Source organism: Macaca fascicularis, chromosome 7, assembly GCF_037993035.2.
Source record: "Macaca fascicularis isolate 582-1 chromosome 7, T2T-MFA8v1.1".
NCBI lineage: Eukaryota > Metazoa > Chordata > Mammalia > Primates > Cercopithecidae > Macaca > Macaca fascicularis.
Genome location: NC_088381.1, coordinates 67,015,984 through 67,039,492, shown reverse-complemented (window position 1 = coordinate 67,039,492; position 23,509 = coordinate 67,015,984). Strand labels below are relative to the sequence as shown.

Below are 23,509 nucleotides of genomic sequence, written 5' to 3'. Positions count from 1 at the left end.
CTTCGGGAGGCCAAGGAGGGCAGATCATGAGGTCAGGAGTTCGAGACCAGCCTGACCAACATGGTGAAACCGCATCTCTATTAAAACACAAAAATTAGCTGGGTGTGGTAGTGTGCACCTGTAATCCCAGCTACTCAGGAGGCTGAGGCAGGAGAATCAGTTGAACCCGGGAGGCAGAGGTTGCAGTGAGCCGAGATCGTGCCACTGCACTCCAGCCTGGGTGACAGAGTGAGACTCTGTCTCAAAAATAAAAATAAAAAAAAACAAAGACCAAATATAAATCATTTTCATCAATTATGCTTTATGTCAAATTCTGCACAGTACATTTTCTCCTATGCATATCTATATATCAGCAATTACTATATGCTACATTTAATTATAATATACTTCTTCACCATTCACATAGTCTTCACAATTTGTTCTTTGTGTAGCATGTTATGTGCTCAAAGATTTAAAAAACAGAAAGAACGTTTTTGACCTCCCCAATGAGTGGGCTGATATATGAAAGTATACTGATATTCTGCATTTTACTTACCCGTTGAATGGGTAGGCATGAAATTTAAAGAAAAAGTATGCATTTAGCTATTACCTAAAGTATAAATATTACTTTGATTATTGAGGGTATCATTCTTACAAAAGTGTTTTATATTAGGACCTACCTATTCAGCTATTTTACATAACCAATGGAAATAATGTAATCCTATACATGTAATTACATTATTGATAAAAGATATAAAAATAATATCTACTTTCAAAAATTAAAATTAAAATAGGCCCAAAATAGCCTAATTTTATGCCAGGTGCAGTGGCTCACACCTGTAATCCCAGTACTTTGGGAGGCCAAGGCTCCCTTGAGGTCAGGATCACTTGAGATCAGGAGTTTGAGACCAGTTTGGCCAACATGGTGAAACCCCATCTCTACTAAAAGTACAAAAATTAGTGGCCGGGTGCGGTGGCTCATGCCTGTAATCCCAACACTTTGGGAGGCTGAGGCGGATGGATCATAAGGTCAAGAGTTCGAGACCAGCCTGACCAATATGGTGAAACCCCATCCCTACTAAAAATACAAAAATTAGCTGGGTGTGGTGGTGTGCACCTGTAATCCCAGCTACTCAGGAGGCTGAGGTAGGACAATCACTTGAACCGGGAGGCGGAGGTTGCAGTGAGCCAAGATTGAGCCATTGCACTCCAGCCTAGGCAACAGAGTGAGACTCCGTCTAAAAAAAAAAAAAAAAAAAAAAAAAATTAGCCAGGTGTGGTGGCGGGTGCCTGTAATCCCAACTACTCAGGAGGCTGAGGCAGGAGGATTGCTTGAACCCAGGAGACAGAGGTTGCAGTGAGCCAAGATTGTGCCACTGCATTCTAGCCTGGGCAACAGAGACTCCATCTCAAAAAAAAAAAAAAAATAGCCTGTTTAATAAACAAAGACCCCATTCCTCAAAAGTAGCCTGTTTAAAAACAAAGACCCCGTTCCAGGTTTTGGGGCCAGGTGTGGTGGCTCATGCCTTTGATCCCAGCACATTGGGAGGCTTTGGGAGGCTGAGATGGGTGGATCACTTGAGGTCAGGAGTTGGTGACCAGCCTGGCCAACATGGTGAAACCCCATCTCAACTAAAAATACAAAAAAAGTAGCTGGGTGTGGTGGCATGCACCTGTAATCCCAGCTACTTGGCAGGCTGAGGTGGGAGAATCGCTTTAACCTGGGAGGCGAGGTTGCAGTGAGCCAAGATCCCGCCATTGCACTCCAGCCTGGGCAACAGAGCGAGACTCTGTCTCAATAATAACAACAAAAACACGTTTTTGGAAAGAAAAACACACATGGCCCAACTCCTATGCCTCTAAGTCAGTTGCCTGTAAAGAGAAAGTATTCTCACCCTTCCACCATCTCAGAATTCTTAGAGGAGCAGGACCCCTATGTGGCAGTCTAGCACTATCTATCACGGGGTACATAAGCCTACCTAATTCTGAGGTTCAGTATCAGGAATCGCCTGCTTACAGATGAAAGCTTCATTCTCTATTTTGTCCTTTATCAGTGTAAAAGTAACATTGTGCTTCTCCATCTGGTAACTCTTTTGCTTTATAGGTTGGTTCAGGACTTGAATGGAGAAAAGCATTGCTATTTATTTGACCTCAAAGATCCCAATACTCTCGGTAGAATTTCAACTCTTTCTAGGATGGGAAGAAAAGAACAATGCCAACTAAATGTGACATGAAGTGACAATCGTTAACATAATGCTTGTTTAATGGCATCCCTTGTTTTTCATGTTTTGAAACAGAGAACTAACAAAGTAGATGACTTTGGATGGGAATGTGGGTCTTTTACTTCTCAATCAGACAAATGGTCTATTTTCTTTTGTTACTATACAATACTATTTTGCCAAAGAGAGAAATGTTCTTTCCTGAGCCATGGAGGCTAAGTTTGGCAGCACACCAAAATTATAATTTGATATTAGATGTTAAAGCTGGAAGTAAGTTTTAGTTTTTTGGCTCCTTCATTTATGAAATGGCAAGTTACCTTTATAAGTCGGGACTATGTCCAACTTTCCTTTTTTAACTTGTTGTCTCTCCAAAGGCCGGACTATTGCCACAGGCTGCACTTTGTACGAATTAAAATCCTGTTTGTAGGTAGTACCAAGATCAATCTTCTCTTGTTTTGGTTTATATTCTTCTGGCACATGGCGAGGCTGTTTAACTATTTCATAAGGACGATAATCCGACCTGAAATATATAAATTTGAAACACAGCCTCACAAGTTCTTTTATTTCTAATTATTTCAATGAAATATGGAAAATGTCAAGGCTTTTTTTCCTTGAAAAGTCTGAGAAGATATTAAAATGGTAATAGATGATAAACTACTTGAAAGAAGTAACTGAATTTCTTATAAAGTCCTATCCAGTGACTAAATACCTTGAGAAAAGTAAATATATCAAAAATTCTAGTTTTTAAAATATCATTACTTTTTAATTAACGTCAGTTAATTGGATTTTCAGTAAATAATATCCTCAAGTAATTGATTTTTTTTTTCTAACCTGGGAGGAAATTTCAGGTAAAATTTACTAAACCTGAAAAGTTTAAAAAATATATTCCCCCTGAGTCCACTTTGTCAAAGTCCTTATTCATCCTACTTAAAGTCTCCAGCAAACTATTTTGGCATACTTTCTTCTTTTTGAATTCACGCTGTTTTCTCGCTTATTGTTAGATGATTAGTAACTCTGGTCTTTAGACATAAATCACATTCAGATTATGGATATAAGTGTTCCTCATCTTTGGATCTCCCAGATGGTAATGCATCTGGGATGGTAATGCAGCCAACCTGGGCACTATATAACATTATGTGACAGAGGTAGTACTGCAGACACTGAGGTAAAAACTGAGGAATGGAGAAGAACACAAACTTAGACTGATCAGACCGCCTACGTCCATTTACTAGCTGCAGGACCTTGGATAATTTCATTAATCTGTTTATGCCCCAGTTTCTTTATACTTCATAGGGCACAATAATATCTTCTATCTCACATAGTTGTTTTTAAGGATATACACACACACTTTTAAGACTGCTTGGTACACAGTAAGATCAATATGGTAGCCACTACTGTTACTGCCCCAAGACTTCATAGATTGCTTTTTTCTTCTGGACTCTATTGGCACATGACTCATTTTGTGATTAAACTATCTTGTATTAATCAATATTTGCTGCGTATGTCTGTAAGTTCCCCGAAGAAACCCGAAACCCTCACTGAATTCTTCTTCTATTCACAACATAACTTCTTAGACTAATTAACTGTTTTCTCACCCACTCCAATCCATTTCAATCTGGTTTCCAGCATTGCCACTTCCCTAATATAGCTCTAAGGTTCACCATGTCTTCCATGTGATTAAATTCATTGAACATTTTTAGTCCTCATCTTACTTGACCTCTACAACAGTAATTGACATTATTATCCACACTGTCTGTTTCTAGGAAACTTTCTCTTCCTGACTTCCTGATTATTTCTTGCCAGTCTCCTATGCAGCTTCATCTACCTTTACTCGGTCATTAAATACATGTTAGCGTTCTTCAAGACTTGGACCTACCTACACATACTTCTTTTCATCCACTGTTCACTCCTGAGGATAACTCTTCTACTCCCACAGCTTCGATTACTACCTAGATTGAAAAAACTCTCAAATTTACATCTCAGCTTAGACCTCTTCTCTGAGCTCCATACCAGCATCTATGATGGTCTCTTGGATATTCAGTGGCAACTCAAAACTTAATATGTCACAAATCAACTCGCTATTTCCCCTCAATAAATGTGGTCCTTTTTGCTTGTTCTCTATTTAAGCGAATGCTATTACCATCGTTTCAGACGCATAGTCAGAAATTTAGGACTCACCCTTTATACCTTACTACTCTCCCCTATCTAGTCCATCATCAACTACTGTCAATTTTGCCTCATAAATATCTCTCAAATCTAATCACTTTTTTCCACATCTGCCACTACCATAATATGCAAAGTTTTTACAATGGCTCATTTGAATCACTTTAATAGCTTCCTAAACTCATTTACCCACATCTACTCTAGTTCTTCCTCCAATCTTTTCTCCACATGGCACCTGAAGTAATGCTTTCCCAAGTAAATCTGATCAGGTCATTCTTGCTCTCATCTCCCTGGCCTCTTCCTTAACTCCCTTCCTCCCTACTCTACCCTCCACCAAAAAAAAAAAAAAAAAAAAAAAAAAAAAAAAAAAAAAAAAAAAAAAAAAAGAAAAGAAACCTTCATGACGTATTACTTTAAGGACATAGACAACACTGAACATGGCTTCAAGGCTCTGCCTGGTCTCCTTCACTAGCCTCAACTGTCACTGTGCTTCCTCTTGCTTTCTCTGCTCCAGCTGGCCCTCTTTGATAATTTTCTCCTTTCCATGCTCCTTCCTGCTACATGCTACTCTCTCTCTCTCTGCATGGAATGCATTTCCTTCCCCCTCTTAATCCAGCTAATTTAACATCCTTCAGGTTTTGACTCATTTTTCTTATTCCCTGATAAAGTCAAACTCTTATTCTGGCTGTCAAGATACCTGTGCCTATCCTTCATAGATTTCATCATTGTTGTAATTTTAGACTTATTTTGAGTAATGTTTTTGATTGCCATCTCTAATAGGTTGCAACATCTGTCAGCACAGAGATCATGACTGCTTTTGGTCACCACTATATCCCAGGTGTCTAGTATAGTGCTTGATGCTTAATAAATGCTTAATAATTTTTTATTTAATGAATGAAGAGTAGTAGAAATCACATACCTCTGCTTCTCAAGACATGTGAGTTGTTCTTCGCTCTTCCTAAATACAAGCTAGAGGGGAATAGGCTAAAATGCAGTCAGGAAGTGAGAGAATCAGGAAGGGAAAAGCAAAGCAAAAGCTTAGAACTCTCAGTTTCTCTGGTTAGACTAGTTAAGTGTTAGAAAGTATGCCTCCAAACCCAAAGCCGCTTTCTATGGAGTAGTAGTAGAGGGTGAATGCAGTCTTATTCATCTGATATATCCTAAAACATTTGATGTGTCTAGAATCCTACTCCTTCAGGGTAGGCTTCCTGCCAACTCTGGCAGTCATCTAAGTTAGCTACAACTGTACTGCTATAAAGGATCCAAAATCTTGTACAAGTTCAGACACCTCTTTACACAGTCACTCCCTGTACTATACAAAGGTACAGAATGCTTCTTTGTTTGTACAGATAAATCCACTTTCTACTGCATAGTCACCACAGTCAACATGAGGGAGTCAAGCAAGAGTTTAAAGCTCCTAGATTATGACTCTTAGAAATACTGCTAGTTTCCCAGTGAAAATAGAAAGAAAAGATCCAATGTCTTACTAAGTGAAGAGATGACAATTTAAGAAATGAATAAATTTATTTTTATTGGCATTTTGGACTTTGGGACTTTCTTTTTTTTAAAAAAGAAAACTATTAAGGCTTACTTGAATAAGTCAATAGGGGAAATCCAGAATTGAAAAGCAACTGCCTTTTAAAAGAAAGATATGGCAGGTTAAATTTTCTCAATTTCTACACTTAGAACTAGTTAAAAGCACAATCTCTGTTCAATAAATACAAATATTGTAAAATTTATTTTAAATCTCTAATATGAACCACTAAAGCATCAAGAAATAAATATTAATAAATTAAAGTGAAGACAAAGAGCCATTCCCATTTAATCAGTCTCAACCAGTTGTTCAATTTCTTCATCTCACTTATTATAATCCATAATTATCTTAGTTATTTATCTGATATTTTCTTATCTGGACTTTCCCACAGCACTATAAACAACAGTAAAGCAAAGACCGTCTGTTTTATGTTCCATGTCATCCTCAGTGAGCAGTCCAGTTCCTGACCTACTGCACTGAATTAGTGGCAACAGAATCACTAGCAATGCTGGTTAAAAATGTAGTTTCCTGAGACCCACTCTATTATCTACTGGCTCTTTTAGATGGAGATCTGGAATCTGCAATTGTAACACTTCTAGATGGCACTACTGCATACCAAAATCTGAGGACTAAGTAAAATCTTCCATCTGTGGAAGAGCCATACACCTACACAAGTAACTAGAGTCACCAAAGTATTATTACTGCAAGGAATGCCTGAAATGTTAAAAATAGACATATTAGACTAAAAGTTTGAAAGTCTACACCTTTGCTATATAAGAATGAGCTGCATCTGAAATGAAATGAAAATGGCTGACATCAAAATCTAAAGCTATTACAGAGCATTTTAAAAACTCTAAATTATAGAAATATGATGTCTGAGTTCCTTGAAAGCAGGAACTTCAACTTGTAAAAAGAAAATAAATCTTGGGGCCCCGAAATCACTAAGCTAAGGGGAAAAGTGAAGCTGGGAACTGCTTAGGACAAACCTGTCTCCCATTGTATTCATAGTCACCCCTCTGCTCACTGAGACAAATGCATATCTGATTGCTTCCTTTGGAGAAGCTCATCAGAAACTCAAAAGAATGCAACCATTTGTCTCTTATCTACCTATGACCTGCAAGCTCACTCCCAGTTTCGAATTTGTCCCGCCCTTCCGGAACGAACCAATATTAATCTAACGTATATGTTGATTGACGTGTGTCTCCCTAAAACGTATAAAACCAAACTGTGTTCTGACCACCTTGGGCACATATTATTGGGACCTCTTGAGGCTGTGTCACCAGCATGCACCCTCAACCTTGGCAAAATAAACTTCCTAAATTAACTGAGACCTATCTCAGATATTTGGGGTTCACAAACTTATTGACATTTTTATACTTAACACCAGGATTGTACCTTGAATATAGTACATACATTAACAGTTCAAATAAAATAATGAGTAAATATACTTAATCCACCTAACTGTCAAAAATTTGAGAAATCAAAAAAGGTAACTTCAAGTGAAAAGTACAGATTTAAGAGGATTTTTTTTCATCACTCACTGAACAAATATTGGGTACCTACTATGTGCTAGTAGGCATTGTATTAGTTTTCTAAAAATAGAATGCTGAGACAACAATAGACTTATTTCCTGCTTTCATGAAACACTGAAACCAACCTAATGATAAATAACAGGAAGGTGCTTTGGGAGCTTACATAGAAGAATTTTACCTAATCTGAAAACTGGGTGAAGTGTCAGAGAAGGCTTATTCAAGTGATAATTTAGTTGAGATCTGCAGATTGAATGAGCGTTAGCTAAGAGAGGGAAGGAAAATTGCAGGTAGGGAAAATAGTATCTTGGAAGACCCTGAGACAAGGAAACCTGGCACTTTTCAAATAAATAAAAAATGGCACATGGGATGGAGCATAAAAGAGTAAAAAGGGCACTACAGTAAAAATGAATTACAGAATTAAGTAGTGAGCAAACCATGCCTCTACATGGTTTTGATAAGGATTCTGGTTTGTGTTAAACACAATGGGAAAGTTTAAGAGTATTTTAAGCAGAAAAGTGATAGGATTTGGTTTGCATTTGGGCAGGCTGAAGTATTGAAAACAGATCAAACTGCAAAAACTAGAGTAGATTCAGATATTACACTTAGAAAGCGACTGCATTCCTCTAGGTCAAGCTTGTCCAACCTGCAGCCTATGGGCTTCATGCAGCCCAGGACGGCTTTGAATGAAGTCCAACACAAATTTGTAAACTTTCTTAAAACATTATGAGATTTTCTTGTGATTTTTTTTTTTTTTTTTTGCTCATCAGCTATGGTTGGTGTTACTGGATTTGACGTGCGGCCAAAGACAATTCTTCTTCCAGTGTGGCCCAGGGAAGCCAAGAGATTGGACACCCTGCTGTAGGTGGTGGTGACAGTGGAAAGCAGACAAATATTAGATATTTTAGGAAGTTAAAAAAAAAACAGAACTTTTTATATCCCTTTTTTCTTCTCACACTTTGTCAACCTAATTCTCATTTTTCTGTTTTTTCTCAAGTTATGACTTAACTAGTCTCTTGCCTATTAGATTGGTTCAACTTAAATCCATGAAACAGTAATTTAAATAGCTAGAAAAATTTATTGACAGCAGAAGAGTTGGAAGAAAAATAAGTAAAGCAAATAGTTACTAAATATTTACTTAAATGTAGTTATTCCTTCCATTTTACCACGGCATGCTCGAATTTCTTGCTTGGGTTTAAGACTCTGAGTTGGAAGAACATTGTCATACATAGGATATTTTTCCAAATATTCAGTTGTAGGGAAAAACACCCCAGAATTTTCATAAATCCTTGTGGTTCCATGTGGACAATGATGTCGCCTGTGCAAAAAATAAACTGAAAGATTAACCTTAAAAAACATTTTGTGTTGTAATTGCATTTTAATCAGAGACCGCCAATAAACTCACAATTTCTAAATTCTAGAGCTTTACTGAAAAAAACCTTTTTCCTCTATAAAAACAATCTATAAATAATGGTCTATCTCTACATGGTGGAAGCACAGCAATTAAGTGTCTCATAACAATTTAGTGTCTTGTTACACTATAGAAGCTGAAAAGCTAATAGGGAATTTCCCAAGCTCTTGCAGGAAGGTTCCACATACAATTTAGGTTTCACCTACTACATGTATTCACTTGATACTTTGACTCAGAACAGAGCTACATAAGGAGAGAGTCAAGGCACAACATTTATTTTGCTTGCATGGAATGTAATAGAGGCAACAAGAGATTGGAGTTAGAAGTTGTTAGGTGGCATCTTGATTTGCAAGCTGGTTTTCTAACTTGGCAGCTTCTTGACCTTGGAAGAGATGAGTGATTCTGAAGTCTACAGCTCTGTTGCAATTTTTGGACTGTGGCAGAGGCAGTGGCTTCCTTGTCAGTCCTCTTCTGTGGTAAAATTTTTGGAAGTTTTTCCTGGAAGCTTATTTTGAAAATGATTTCTTAAGTTCTTCCAAGTGAACTCTCTCTCTATATATATACTCCTTAATAAATTCCTTTTTGCCTAAACTAACCAGAGAAGATTATGTTATCCATAACTAAGAATCTTGACCAATATATCATATAAGCTAATAGTATATAGTTATTTAAGAGAATGAGGGTGGCCTTTATGCATGTTCACTAGAAGATGGTGAGATTGTAAATAGTAAAAACCCAGATTGTAGAATAGTATGCTCAGGCTTTTCTGTTCCAAGATGGTAGAATAGGAACAGCTCCACTCTGCAGCTCGCAGCATGATCGACACAGAAGATGGTGATTTCTGCATTTCCAACTGAGCCTCCACTGGTGATATCCAGGCAAACAGGGTCTGGAGTGGACCTCCAGCAAACTCCAACAGACCTGAAGCTGAGGGACCTGACTCTTAGAAGGAAAACTAACAAACAGAAAGGAATAGCATCAACAGCAACAAAAAGGACATCCACCCCAAAATCCCACCTGAAGGTCACCAGCATCAAAGACCACAGGTCGATAAAACCACAAAGATGGGGACAAACCAGAGCAGAAAAGCTGAAAATTCTAAAAACCAGAGCGCCTCTTCTCCTCCAAAGGACGGCAGCTCCTTGCCAGTAACGGAACAAAGCTGGATGGAGAATGACTTTGACAAGTTGACAGAAGTAGGCTTCAGAAGGTCGGTAATAACAAACTTCTCCGAGCTAAAGGAGGATGTTTGAACCCATCACAAGGAAGATAAAAACCTAGAAAAAAGATTAGACAAATGGTTAACTAGAATAAACAGTGTAGAGAAGACCTTAAATGATCTGATGGAGCTGAAAACCATGGCACAAGAACTATGTGACACATGCACAAGCTTCAGTAGCCGATTCAATCAAGTAGAAGAAAGGGTATCAGTGATTGAAGATCAAATTAATGACATAAAGTGAGCAGAGAAGTTTAGAGAAAAAAGAGTAAAAAGACACAAACAAAGCCTCCAAGAAATATGGGACTATGTGAAAAGACCAAATCTACATTTGGTTGGTGTACCTGAAAGTGACAGGGAGAATGGAACCAAGTTGGAAAACACTCTTCATGATATTATCCAGGAGAACTTCCCCAACCTAGCAAGGCAGGCCAACATTCAAATTCAGGAAATACAGAGAACACCACAAAGATACTCCTTGAGAAGAGTAAACCCAAGACACAAAATTGTCAGATTCACCAAGGTTGAAATGAAGGAAAAAATGTTAAGGGCAGCCAGAGAGAAAGGTCGGGTTACCGACAAAGGGAAGTCCATCAGACTAACAGCAGATCTCTCAGCAGAAACTCTACAAACCAGAAGAGAGTGGGGGCCAATATTCAACATACTTATAGAAAAGAATTTTCAACCCAGAATTTCATATCCAGCCAAATTAAGCTTCATAGTGAAGGAGAAATAAAATCCTTTATAGATAAGCAAATGTTGAGAGATTTTGTCACCACCAGGCCTGCCTTACAAGAGTTCCTGAAGGAGGCACTAAACATGGAAAGGAACAACTGGTACCAGCCACTGCAAAAACATGCCAAATTGCAAAGACCATTGATGCTGGGAAGAAACTGCATCAACTAATGGGCAAAATAACCAGCTAACATTATAATGACAGGATCAAATTCACACATAACAATATTAACCTTAAATGTAAATGGGCTAAATGCCCAATTAAAAGATGCAGACTGGCAAATTGGATCAAGAATCAAGACCCATCAGTGTGCTGTATTCAGGAGACCCATCTCACATGCAGAGACACACATAGGCTCAAAAGAAAGGGATGGAGGAAGGTTTATTAAGCAAACGGAAAGCAAAAACAAGGAGGGGTTGCAATACTAGTCGTTGATAAAACAGACGTTAAACCAACAAAGATCAAAAGAGACAAAGACAACCATTACAAAATGGTAAAGGGATCAATTCAACAAGAAGAGCTAACTATCCTAAATATATATGCACATAATACAGGAGCACCCAGATTCATAAAGCAAGTCCTTAGGGACCTACAAAGAGAGTTAGACTCCCGCACAATAATAATTGGAGACTTTAATACCCCACTGTCAATATTTTAGACAGATCAACAAGGCAGAAGGTTAACAAGGATATCCAGGACTTGAACTCAGCTCTGCACCAAGTGGACCTAATAGATATCCACAGAACTCTCCACCCCAAGTCAACAGAATACACATTCTTCTCAGCACTGCATCACACTTACTCCAAAATTGACCACATAGTTGGAAGTAAAGCACTCCTCAGCAAATGTGAGAAACAGAAATCACAACAGTCTCTCAGACCACAGTGCAATCAAATTAGAACTCAGGATTAAGAAACTCACTCAAAACCGCACAACTACATGGAAACTGAACAACCTGCTCCTGAACGACTACTAGGTAAATAATGAAATTAAAACAGAAATAGAGATGTTCTTTGAAACCAATGAGAACAAAGACACAACGTACCAGAATCTCTGGAACACATTTAAAGCAGTGTGTACAGGGAAATTTATAGCACTAAATGTCCACAAGAGAAAGCAGGAAAGATCTAAAATCGACTACCCTAACATCACAATTAAAAGAACTAGAGAGAAGCAAGAGCAAACAAATTCAAAAGCTAGCAGAAGGCAAGAAATAATTAAGATCAGAGCAGAACTGAAGGAGATAGAGACACAAAAAAACCTTTAAAAAAAATCAATGAATCCGGGAGCTGGTTTTTCGAAAGATCAACAAAACGGATAGACTGCTAGCAAGGCTAGTAAAGAAGAAAAGAGAGAAGAATCAAATAGATGCAATAAACAATGATAAAGGGGATATCACCACAGATCCCACAGAAATACCAACTATCATCAGATAATACTATAAACACCTCTATGCAAATAAACTAGAAAACCTAGAAGAAATGGATAAATTCCTGGACACACACACCCTCCCAAGACTAAACCAGGAAGAAGCTGAATCTCTGAATAGACCAATAACAGGCTCTGACATTGAGGCAATAATTAATAGCCTACCAACCAAAAAAAGTCCAGGACTAGATAGATTCACAGCTGAATTCTATCAGAGGTACAATGAGGAGCTGGTACCATTCCTTCTGAAACTATTCTAATCAACAGAAAAACAGGGAATCCTCCCTAACTCATTTTATGAAGCCAGCATCATCCTGATACCAAAACCTGGCAGAGACACAACAAAAAAAGAGAATTTTAGACCAATATCCCTGATGAACATCAATGCAAAATCCTCAATAAAATACTGGCAAACCGAATCCAGCAGCACACCAAAAAGGTTATCCACCATGATCAAGTGGGCTTCATCCCTGGGATGCAAGGCTGGTTCAACATATGCAAATCAATAAAGGTAATCCATCACATAAACAGAACCAAAGACAAAAACCACATGATTATCTCAATAGATGCAGAAAAGGCCTTTGACAAAATTCAACACTCTTTCATGCTAAAAACTCTCAATAAACTAGGTATTGATGGAGTGTATCTGAAAATAATAAGAGCTATTTATGACAAACCCACAGCCAATATCATACTGAATGGGCTAAAACTGGAATCCTTCCTTTTGAAAACTGGCATAAGACAGGTATGCCCTCTCTCACCACTCCTATTCAACATAGTGTTGGAAGTTCTGGCCAGGGAAATCAGGCAAGAGAAAGAAATAAAGAGTATTCAATTAGGAAAAGAGGAAGTCAAATTGTCCCTGTTTGCAGATGATGTGATTGTATATTTAGAAAACCCCATCGTCTCAGCCCAAAATCTCCTTAAGCTGATAAGCAGCTTCAGTAAAGTCTCAGGATACAAAATCAATGTGCAAAAATCACAAGCACTCCTATACACCAATAACAGACAAACAGAGAGCCAAATCATGAGTAAACTCCCATTCACAATTACTACAAAGAGTATAAAATACCCAGGAATCCAACTTATAAGGGATGTGAAGGACCTCTTCAAGGAGAACTACAAACCACTGCTCAATGAAATAAAAGAGGACACAAACAAATGGAAGAACATTCCATGCTCATGGATAGGAAGAATCAATATCATGAAAATGGCCATACTACCCAAGGTAATTTATAGATTTAATGCCACCCCATCAAGCTACCAATGACTTTCTTCACAGAATTGGAAAAAACTACTTTAAAGTTCATATGGAACAAAAAAAGAGCCCACACTGCCAAGACAATCCTAAGCCAAAAGAACAAAGCTGGAGGCATCACGCTACCTGACTTCAAACTATACTATAAGGCTACAGCAACCAAAACACCATGCTACTGGTACCAAACAGAGAGAGAGACCAACGGAAAAGAACAGAGCCCTCGGAAATAATACCACACATCTACAACCATCTGATCTTTGACAAACCTGACAAAAACCAGAAATGGGGAAAGGACTCCCTATTTAATAAATGGTGCTGGGAAAACTAGCTAGCCATATGTAGAAAGCTGAAACTGGATCCCTTCTTTACACCTTCTACAAAATTAATTCAAGATGGATTAAATACTTAAATGTTAGACCTAAAACCATAAAAACCCTAGAAGAAAACTTACGCAATACCATTTAGGACAAGGACTTCATGAGTAAAACACCAAAAGCAATAGCAACAAAAGCCAAAATAGACAAATGGGATCTAATTAAACTAAAGAGCTTCTGCACAGCAAAAGAAACTACCATCAGAGTGAACAGGCAACCTACAGAATGGGAGAAAATTTTTGCAATCTACCCATCTGACAAACAGCTAATATCCAGAATCTACAAAGAACTTAAACAAATTTACAAGAAAAAAACAAATAATCCCATCAAAAAGTAGGCGAATGATATGAACAGACCTTTCTCAAATGGAGCCATTTATGCAGCCAACAGACACATGAAAAAATGCTCATCATCACTGGTCATCAGAGAAATGCAAATCAAAACCACAATGAGATACCATCTCACACCAGTTAGAATGGCGATCATTAAAAAGTCAGGAAACAACAGATGCTGGAAAGGATGTGGAGAAATAGGAAAGTTTTTACACTGTTGGTGGAAGTGTAAATTAGTTCACCCATTGTGGAAGACAGCGTGGTGATTCCTGAAGGATCTAGAACTAGAAATACCATTTGACCCAGCAATTCCATTACTGGGTATATATCCAAAGGATTATAAATCACGCTACTATAAACACAAATGCACACGTATGTTTATTGCGGTACTGTTCATGATAGCAAAAACTTGGAACCAACCCAAATGTCCATCAATGACAGACTGGATTAAGAAAATGTGGCACATATACACCATGGAATACTATGCAGCCATGAAAAAGGATGAGTTCATATCCTTTGTAGGGACATAGATGAAGCTGGAAACCATCATCCTGAGCAAACTATCACAAGGACAGAAAAGCAAACACTGCATGTTCTCACTCATAGGTGGGAATTGAACAATGAGAACACTGGAACACAGGGCCGGGAACATCACACATGGGGGCCTGTCGTGGGGTGGGGGGCAGGGGGAGGGATAGCATTAGGAGATATACCTAACGTAAATGATGAGTTAATGGGTGCAGCACACCAACATGGCACGTGTATATCTATGTAACAAACCTGCACGTTGTGCACATGTACCCTAGCACTTAAAGTATAATAATAATACAAAAGAACGCTTTCAAAGGAATAATAAAAAAAATAGTATGCTCAGAATATTCTCTTTTCTTGTTAAAAAAAAAAAAAATCAATGCAGGCCGGGTGCAGTGGCTCATGCCTGTAATCCCAGCACTTTGGGAGGCCGAGGCAGGCGGATCACGGGTCAGGAGATAGAGGCCAACATGGTGAAACCCCGTCTCCACTAAAAATACAAAAATAAGCTGGGTGCGGTGGCGTTTGCCTGTAATCCCAGCTACTCAAGAAGCTGAGGCAGGAGAATTGCTTGAACCCAGGAGGCGGAGGTTGCAGTGAGCCGAGATTGTGCCACTGCACTCCAGTCTGGCGACAGAGCGAAAAAGAAAGAAAAAGAAAGAAAGAAAGAGAGAAAGAGAGAAAGAGAGAGAGAAAGAGAGAAAGAAAGAAAGAAAGAAAGAAAGAAAGAAAGAAAGAAAGAAAGAAAGAAAGAAAGAAAGAAAGAGAAATGCACATGTAAAGCAAGTCTTAAAGCACACTTATCTGTGGAAGATAGAATTAAGAAGGCGTTTTATAATATATTTTTGCTCAGATTTTTATGACACCTCATGTGTATTTATTTATTGCATTATCAGAAAATAAAGATAAAACCCTTAAAAAACAAAACAACCACAAGCAAAAACAAACAAAAAGTAAAATCACAGCATTCCAAGGGTAGCCCTCAAGATAATGAAGACCGAATTTCCTAACAGTTGAATGGGAAAGGAACTTACGTTGGATATGAATTAGAAAAAAAGTAAAGATTTTCTCCTGCATACCAGTCTGCAGATTCATACACCCAAAGTTAATTTGTTGATATTTTAATCTACTTCTAATTACGAACTGTGTTTATTATGAGACTATAAAAAAAACTGCTTTCCATCAACATGCAGGTGTTTTCTTTGAAGGGGATTACCAATACGAAGGGATTGACACGTTCATATTTACTTAGCAAATAATGATCTAATCCCTAGGTCAACAGTGAAGCTGAGAAAGGAGAAGACTGTTTCTAGGTGATGGAAGGTTGTTAGGCAGGACTCAGTTGGATTCTAGGTTTCAGGGTGGGGACTACTGTACTGCCTTTTCAGTCAGGCGAATCCCAAAGAACTGCTGCCTGGACGGGAATGGGAATATGGTCTGGCTGGGAGGACAGAAAGCAGATGAAAGAAAGTGTGATATGGGTTGCAGACTCAGGGCCTTGAGCACTGTTCTTTCTCACCTTTGTGGTGGGGGATGACGGGGTGGAAATGCATTCTCCCAGTCGGATCACATGCCACTACTCACCAGTCTTATATCCCGTCGCGGCTTCACATATATTATTTACCCGGCCTGTGTGGCATTTTTACTTTGCATCCTTGCTTGGGAGTCTCAGGGGCTATGAAGAAACGTTTTACCCCCAGGTAGCCGGCGGGTGCGGAGGGAGTATTACTGGAGAGGGATAAGTGGGGATGTCGCTGCGCCCTCGTCCCTTGATCTGCGGAGGACGGCCATTCTCAGGGTTCCCGAGGAGCTGGCTCCGTGCACCTAGGCCCTAGGTCGGCTCCCAAGCCCCGGCCTGCCACTACACCAGCCACTTCTTACCCGCAGGTACAAATCTGACACAGACACCAGTTCCTCATGCTCTCGGCTCCAAGGGTTTCTTTCAGCTCGCCTCAGCACTTGCAGCTTCTTCACTCTTACAGCGCCCGCCGTAGTCAAGGCAACAGAGGGATGCCTGGTGACGGACGCGGCGCCGGCTTCCGGCGGCGGAAGGGACGCGTCAGTACGGGCGTGCAGGACCCGCAGAGTTCTCTGCGTTCCGAAGCTCTTGGTGTGGCTGGGACCCGGGAGGAGGAACAGGGCTCGTGGGGTTGCTGCAGACTGTGATTGCGGGCTCGCGTTAGGAACTGGCATCTTCCTCGGCCAGCCTCTGGGCGGTGCTGGAGGACCCCGCTCGCTGCGACTCTGAGGCGGAAACCCGGGCTGGGGTCGAGCGCGGGCTGGGAGCGGCGGTCCCCGGAGTGTGGCTGCCAATCTGGGGTCGGGGCGTGGCCTGTCTGTGTGGACCCGGGATCCTCAAAGAGAACGAATCCGGGACCCTGCAGAAATGAAGGGCATGTAGTGTAGACGTTTTTCCTTTTTATTTAGAAAGGAATGAAAGACCGGCAGTGCACCTGCTTGGATAATAAGCACGTGACCCAAAACTTTGTTCGGGCTCGGTGGGCAGGAATAAAGCTGGATATTCGACCTCGCGCGAGGACTAGCGAGAATGTCAGAATGAGGGACTTGGGGGAAGACTGAAGAGAGAAAGGGAGCATCTTCTTAAGCATCTTGTCAGCCTCCTGCATGCAACCCTTCCTGTACGTGGCCATTGGCCTGGAGAAGTTTACCAGAGTTCTCCTCCACCGGCAGGGTTACTGGTGTCACTGTGCACCCAGCCCCTTCGAGCTGCGTGATTCATCGCAGCCTTCGGATCCAGAAGGATGAGCAAATTCCTCAATTATAATCGTAGTAGGATACTGACTTTAGTGTTTAGCCTGGAATTGGCTGAGGCATGAAATTGACTGATGGCTCAGAATAGTTGGCCTAGAATAATAGGCTGGCATTTCAGATCTGTGAGAAAAAGATGAACCTTTTAAATGGTTCTTGGGCAATTGGTTATCCATGTGGAAAAAAAATTGGACCTCTACTTAATACCACACACAAATCAATTGCACAGTTAAGGTATTTATATTTAAAATCAAAACTGTAAAGCTTTTAGAAAATAATATGGGCTAATATTTTTATGACCTTAAAGGAAGATTTCTTAAGACAAAAACGTGCAAACAATTTTATAAAAGGTTAATAAACTACTTAAAATTAAGAACATATTTATCAAAGACGCCAGAAAGAAATGGAAAAAAACAAGCCTGGTAACTGTGAAAAATATTAATAACACACATGTAATTGACAAAGGACTAGTATTCAGAGACTATAAATAACTTATCCAAAACAAAATAAATCTGTATTACAACCAGTAGAAAAGTGGACAAAAGCCTTGTATAGGCAGTTCACAGAAAAGGAATGTTAAATGGCCAATACAAGAAACTTATAAAATACTTAATCCCATTAATAATAGGAGAAATGTAAATTAAAACCGTGAGATGCTCTTTATCACCCATCTTAAAAAATAAAGTCCAGCAATATCAGCTGTTGAACTTATGAATCAAAAAAAGCAGTATTCCACTGTGGATCAGTCCAACTATTTGGAAAATAATTTGGAAATGTTAGGTTGAGGATGTGCAGATTTAATAACTCAGAAATTCTATTGGTAGAGAGTGTATAAGAGACCCACAACTGTTCATATCAGCTCAGTAATAGTTACAGAAAACTGGAATCCGTCTCCATGTCCACCGGTAATACAATGGATGAATGGGTGTGGTAGATTTGTGAGGTGGAGTCCTACAGTAATAAAAATGAATGAATTATGTCAATATGGGTGAATCTCAGGAAAACAATATCGAGCAGAGAAAAAGTGACAGTGTAATATAGTAAGTATGATTCTTATAGAAGGCTTAAAACTTGCCACTCTACATGATATATTGCTTAGGGACACACTCATTTTTAAAAATTATAAAGAAAATAAGGAAATGATCAAGATAAAATTCAGGATAGTGGTTACCTATAAGCCAGGAGCACAGGGTACTTCAAAAGTAAAAGACTTTTTTTTTTTTCCTTTTGAAATGGAATGGTGCATACATAGGGGTTCATTGTGTTGTTATTTACACATGTTTCATACCAACCCAGTGCTTAAAAACATACATTATAGAAGACTGATAAGGGACTGAGACTTTTTGAAGGAAGGACCGACTGAGAGGTTGGAGAGGTGAAGGGAAACAGCAGTGGGATCTAAGGAGAGATGGAGGTAAATTAAGATATTTCAGACTCTTGGAAGAATTTCACATATGCATGTAACACACATGCACACAAAGGGTGATTGTTATGCTGCACTGGAATCAAGAAAAGTGAGGATTGACAATGATTACTGCGTTTGTCCAGAGGTCATTGATAGCCTTTAGGGCTTTGATTTTGCCAGAGCTGCGGAAATGGAAGCCTTTCTGAAAATTTCAGAATTAATGTGGATGAATACATGTGGCAGTTCATATCAACAGATAATTCTCAGTGCTTTTGAATGAAAGAAAGGAATAAATAGAAAGGTTAAGAATTTTTCAAAAGTTTGACAGTGGAGAAAATGGAGGAAGGGTAAGGGAAAATCATTCTGGAGAAAGGAGGAGGAGGTTAGTCTGGTACTTAGGGCTAAGGAGTTGGAAAGGGATGGGATCTTTATTTAAACGAATTCACTGTCAATACTGATGCACTGCAAGGTCTAGAGAATGAGATGTAGACCCTCACTGGTGGGCATTACAGTGAAAATTATCAACTAAATGGTCATACTACAAATATTTTCTACTGTATTCTTTTTTAAAAAAAGATGTATTCAAAATCTGTTAATTTGGAAAAGGAGTAAAGACACTTCTCTTGCTTCTAGAAACCTCTGTTTCAGTCTCTGCTCAGAATTTGTCAAATAGCTTATAAATAGGAAAAGAATGGCTATGTTATTGATGTTTAGAAAGAATTCTCCCAAGTGCTACTCTCTGTAAGTTGTTCTTGAACTGCACCATCATTTATGGCTGATATTTGGATGAGCAACACTGTGGGGAGGGTATGCAGTATTTGAATATGTTTATGAGTTCCTAGTGGTAATGTTTTTCAATTTGTCATGTTCCCTTCCTCTCAACCAACTTCACTTCTCCATCCCCTCATCATCTTAAAAAAAGAGAGAGAGGGCCAGGCAAGGAGGCTCATGCCTTTAATGCCAGCACTTTGGGAGGCCGAGGTGGGTTGATCACCTGAGGTCAGGAGTTCAAGACCAGCCTGGCCAACATGGCGAAACCCCGTCTCTACTAAAAATACAAAAATTAGCCAGGCATGTTAGCACATGCCTGTAATCTCAGCTATTTGGGAGGCTGAGGCAAGAGAATCATTTGAACCTGGGAAGCAGAGTTTGCAGTGAGCCGAGATTGTGCCACTGCATTCCAGCCTGGTCAACAGAATAAGACTCTGTCTCAAAAATAAATAAATAAATAAAAAGAGAGAGGCTCTATATAGTTTAAAATTTAAGTATTGGCTGGGCATGGTGGTTCACACCTGTAATCTCAGCACTTTGGGAGGCCACGGTGGGAGGATCACTTGAGCTAGGAGTTCGAGACTAGTGTCTACAAAAATAAATAAAAATAAAAAAAATAAAATTTAAGTATTTAAAACAAAAAAAATCTAAATTAGCAAATTTTAATGTTACATTTTAATTCTTTGGGAAGTGAAGATGCATATGTTGCATTTTTCCAGTTAAGGTACATGGACAGCAGAGAAGATGAACAGATCCGAGGGATCACTATGAAATCCAGTGCCATTTCACTACATTATGCAACAGGTTAATCAATCTGTTTTACAGAAACAGAGCTTTGCATCTTTCATGTCCTCCTCTCTCTTTCTGAATTAATTGCATGCCTCAGTTTCTTTGCTTATATTCTACATATTTTATTCTGGCCTTTACACATGATCTGTTGTCAGAGTCATGCTGTCCAGGCTTGGAAGCAAATGGAAACCTCTGACTGGCTTGAGGGCAGAAGAACTGGCAGTTCACACTGGCCCCCTCCACCAGGTGCTTGTATGGATTTCTTCACAAGGAAAGTCAGGAGCCCTAGGCCTTTAGCTGGTTCAGCCCTACTATTCTGCCTCATGGCCTAGCCTGCATGTTAGATTTGGAGTCTTATTTACTTAAAAGTAGACTGGCATGATCAGGACCAGCTTGCTATCCTCAAATGAGGATGCTACTTCGATAGTAACACTTCTAGGAATTTATCTGACAGAAATAGTCATGTCAGTGTGTGAGATACATGTCACTGATATTCACTAAAAAGTTTGTATTCGTGAAAAAAATACCAACAACCTCAATGTCAGTAGGAGAATGGTTAAATAAACTGATACATCCAAGCTGTGAAATACTGTGCAGCTGTTAAACCTACTGTTTAATATATATGTCATTGTATAGGGAAGAATGGTATGTTAAGAGACAGAAAACGCAGACTATTTTTGTAAGATATGAATGTGTTTGGGTAATAAAAATATATATGCAGATAAAGGTGTCTGGAAGGATACTTACCAAACCCTTAACAGTAGCTCTCTGCAGGGGCTAGGATTATGGCAAAACTTGCACTTTTCAAAATATTTATTTTTGTAGTATTTGAAAATTTTACACAAAATGTGTATTCTTATAATTAGAAGAAAATATTAAAGATATATTTTATTTCCCTAATGGACTTACCTGTGGTTCATCCTTCACAAGTGTCGTATCTTTGGCATTGCCACCAAAAGATGTACTCTGTGGGGCATGGCTGTTGTGCCAAACCCGTTTTGAAGCTCTTAGGCACATGAATTCTCAGTGTTTAATGTTTAAAGTAACACTTCATTTTTAAAAACAAATAATTCTCACATTTTAAAGGGTATGTTCTCTTCCTGTAATCCAGAGAATGGGGTTGAGGGTCTATTTATTTATCTCATTTTACAGACTTCAAGAGATTTGTAGGCTGCCTTCCTCCTTACCCAGATTATTAGTCTGTTTTTATTTGAAGATTCCTCTGGTGTCAGTTTTAGTTGTTCTGCTCTATACTTTGTCTCTAGTCCCCCTCCCCTGAGTCCTTTAACCACTTTGTTAAGGTTTAATTTATATACCATAAAATTCACCCACTCCAATTCACATTTGTCTTTCTGGTGTAGTATTGTAGAAGAATTTGCTGTAGGACCCTGGGAATTGAATGGTCTGAACTCTAATTTTGTTGAGCTCTGTGATCTTGGCTGCTCACAGATTGTTTTAGGTACACTTTTTTTTTTCTTTTTAAGAGACGGAGTCTTGCTCTGTCACCCAGGCTGGAGTGCAGTGGTGCTATCTCGGCACACTGCAGCCTCTGCCTCCCGGGTTCCAGTGATTCTCCTGCCTCAGCCTCCTGAGTAGCTGGCGTTACAGGCGTATGCCACCACACCTAGCTATTTTTTGTATTTTTAGTAGAGATGGGGTTTCACCATGTTGTCCAGGCTGGTCTCGTCATGACCTCAGGTGATCTGCCTGCCTTGGCCTCCCAAAGTGCTGGGATTACAGTCAGGAGCCACTGCATCCGGCCAGGTATTCTTTCTTGATTGCACAGACTGGAAACTGAAGCTAGCTTGGGTTGGGGTGGGATAGATTATTGAAAGCATATGTGTGAAATGATATTAGAAATAATATTCATGAAAATTGAAAAACAGGAGTCTTATTGGAGTGATGTTTCATAAAAATTGGAGCCAGATTTTGATTCTGGATCCAAGTTAGTTCTAGAGACCACATCAGTAAAAGTTTATGGATCCTTCCTCTGGAACTCCACTGTTGTCCTTGGATTTGGGTGTCTGTTTTTATCTCCACTATTATCCTGTATGTCTTTTCTCTGTCTCATAGCTTTTGCCTACTGTCAGGTCTTCATCTTTGTGCATTCACCTTGCCCTGACTTCTTACCCTTTTATCCTATCTGTTTTCACCTTATTTCTGTTGCCTACTGCTTCAATCTCTTGTGTTTCTGAACACACAGTCTTAAGAGCAGGATGCGGCTCTGCTTATCTTTTCATGTGAACCCATCACAGAGGTTGCAGCTGTGGATTGGCTGCCCTTGGGTTGGTTAGTCACCTCCTAGTCCAATCAGTGGTGATTGGAGTGGAGTCAAAAAGTGTCAAACATGTTTCTTGTGAGCCTGGGATGACTTCCTAGAAGGGAATTTGGGCTGAGCAGTCAGCACACTTAACAATTCAGAGCCTTATGAGGATAGAAGTTAGGAATGTTGACTGGGACATATCCTCTCAGATCACCTGAGAGATGAGATATGTTTTTATCCATATCTTAGTACTGATTCTCCAGAATGGAGTATTTCCTGCTATGAAGGTGGGACAGTCTGAAGGGAAACCTAGATGGGAGAAAAAGAGGGAAACCTGATGATTGAAGAAACTCCACAGGTGACTTTTATTTATACCATGCCTTCCCCTCCTTTTCACCCACTTTGAATGCCCTCTTATTTGAGAATTTGTGTACTAAATGCAAGTTAAGCTCTTTCTCTGGTTCTGACTCTTAATTTACTAAGCTTTCAAAAGTATTTTCAAATCTTTATTTGGGTTGAAATATAGGGTCTTATTCTAGTTTAAGGTAAACAGATAAATCATGCACATTATAGAAGTGGTGTTGAAAACCATCAAGGTCATACACTATCTTAGCATTTTCCAGGAACATAATTCTTCTTTGAGAAAATGGAGCCTCTATTATCTTTACGTTTGTGACCAAAATTTGCTACAAATATTGGGATCATATTTATTAAATCTTGTTATTTGCCTGTTTCTTACCTCTCTGTGTGTCCCACCCACAAGAATACCATACATTTATCTTGTTAGGAAGTATTCCTA

At 39.2% G+C, this 23,509-nt stretch overlaps 1 protein-coding gene across 4 annotated transcripts in view; it reads right to left on the bottom strand.

Annotated features, from left to right (window-relative positions):
• The window catches only part of LOC102142266 (stabilizer of axonemal microtubules 2), a 52,808-nt gene extending 36,099 nt beyond the window's left edge, over positions 1-16,709 (bottom strand). For 2 of the 4 annotated variants that reach the window (XM_073996529.1, XM_045397409.2), the window contains exons 1-3: positions 16,595-16,709; positions 8,563-8,742; positions 2,516-2,718 (exon numbers count right to left, since the gene is read on the bottom strand). In XM_073996529.1, coding sequence (XP_073852630.1) covers positions 2,516-2,718; positions 8,563-8,742; positions 16,595-16,632 — 421 coding nt within the window. In that variant the 5' untranslated portion in view covers positions 16,633-16,709. Of the gene's footprint in view, positions 1-2,515; positions 2,719-8,562; positions 8,743-16,232; positions 16,410-16,594 lie in introns of those variants that run through there. The other 2 variants (XM_045397410.3, XM_005560287.4) reach the window with 2 other exon arrangements.
• Between the last annotated feature and the right edge of the window lie 6,800 nt (positions 16,710-23,509).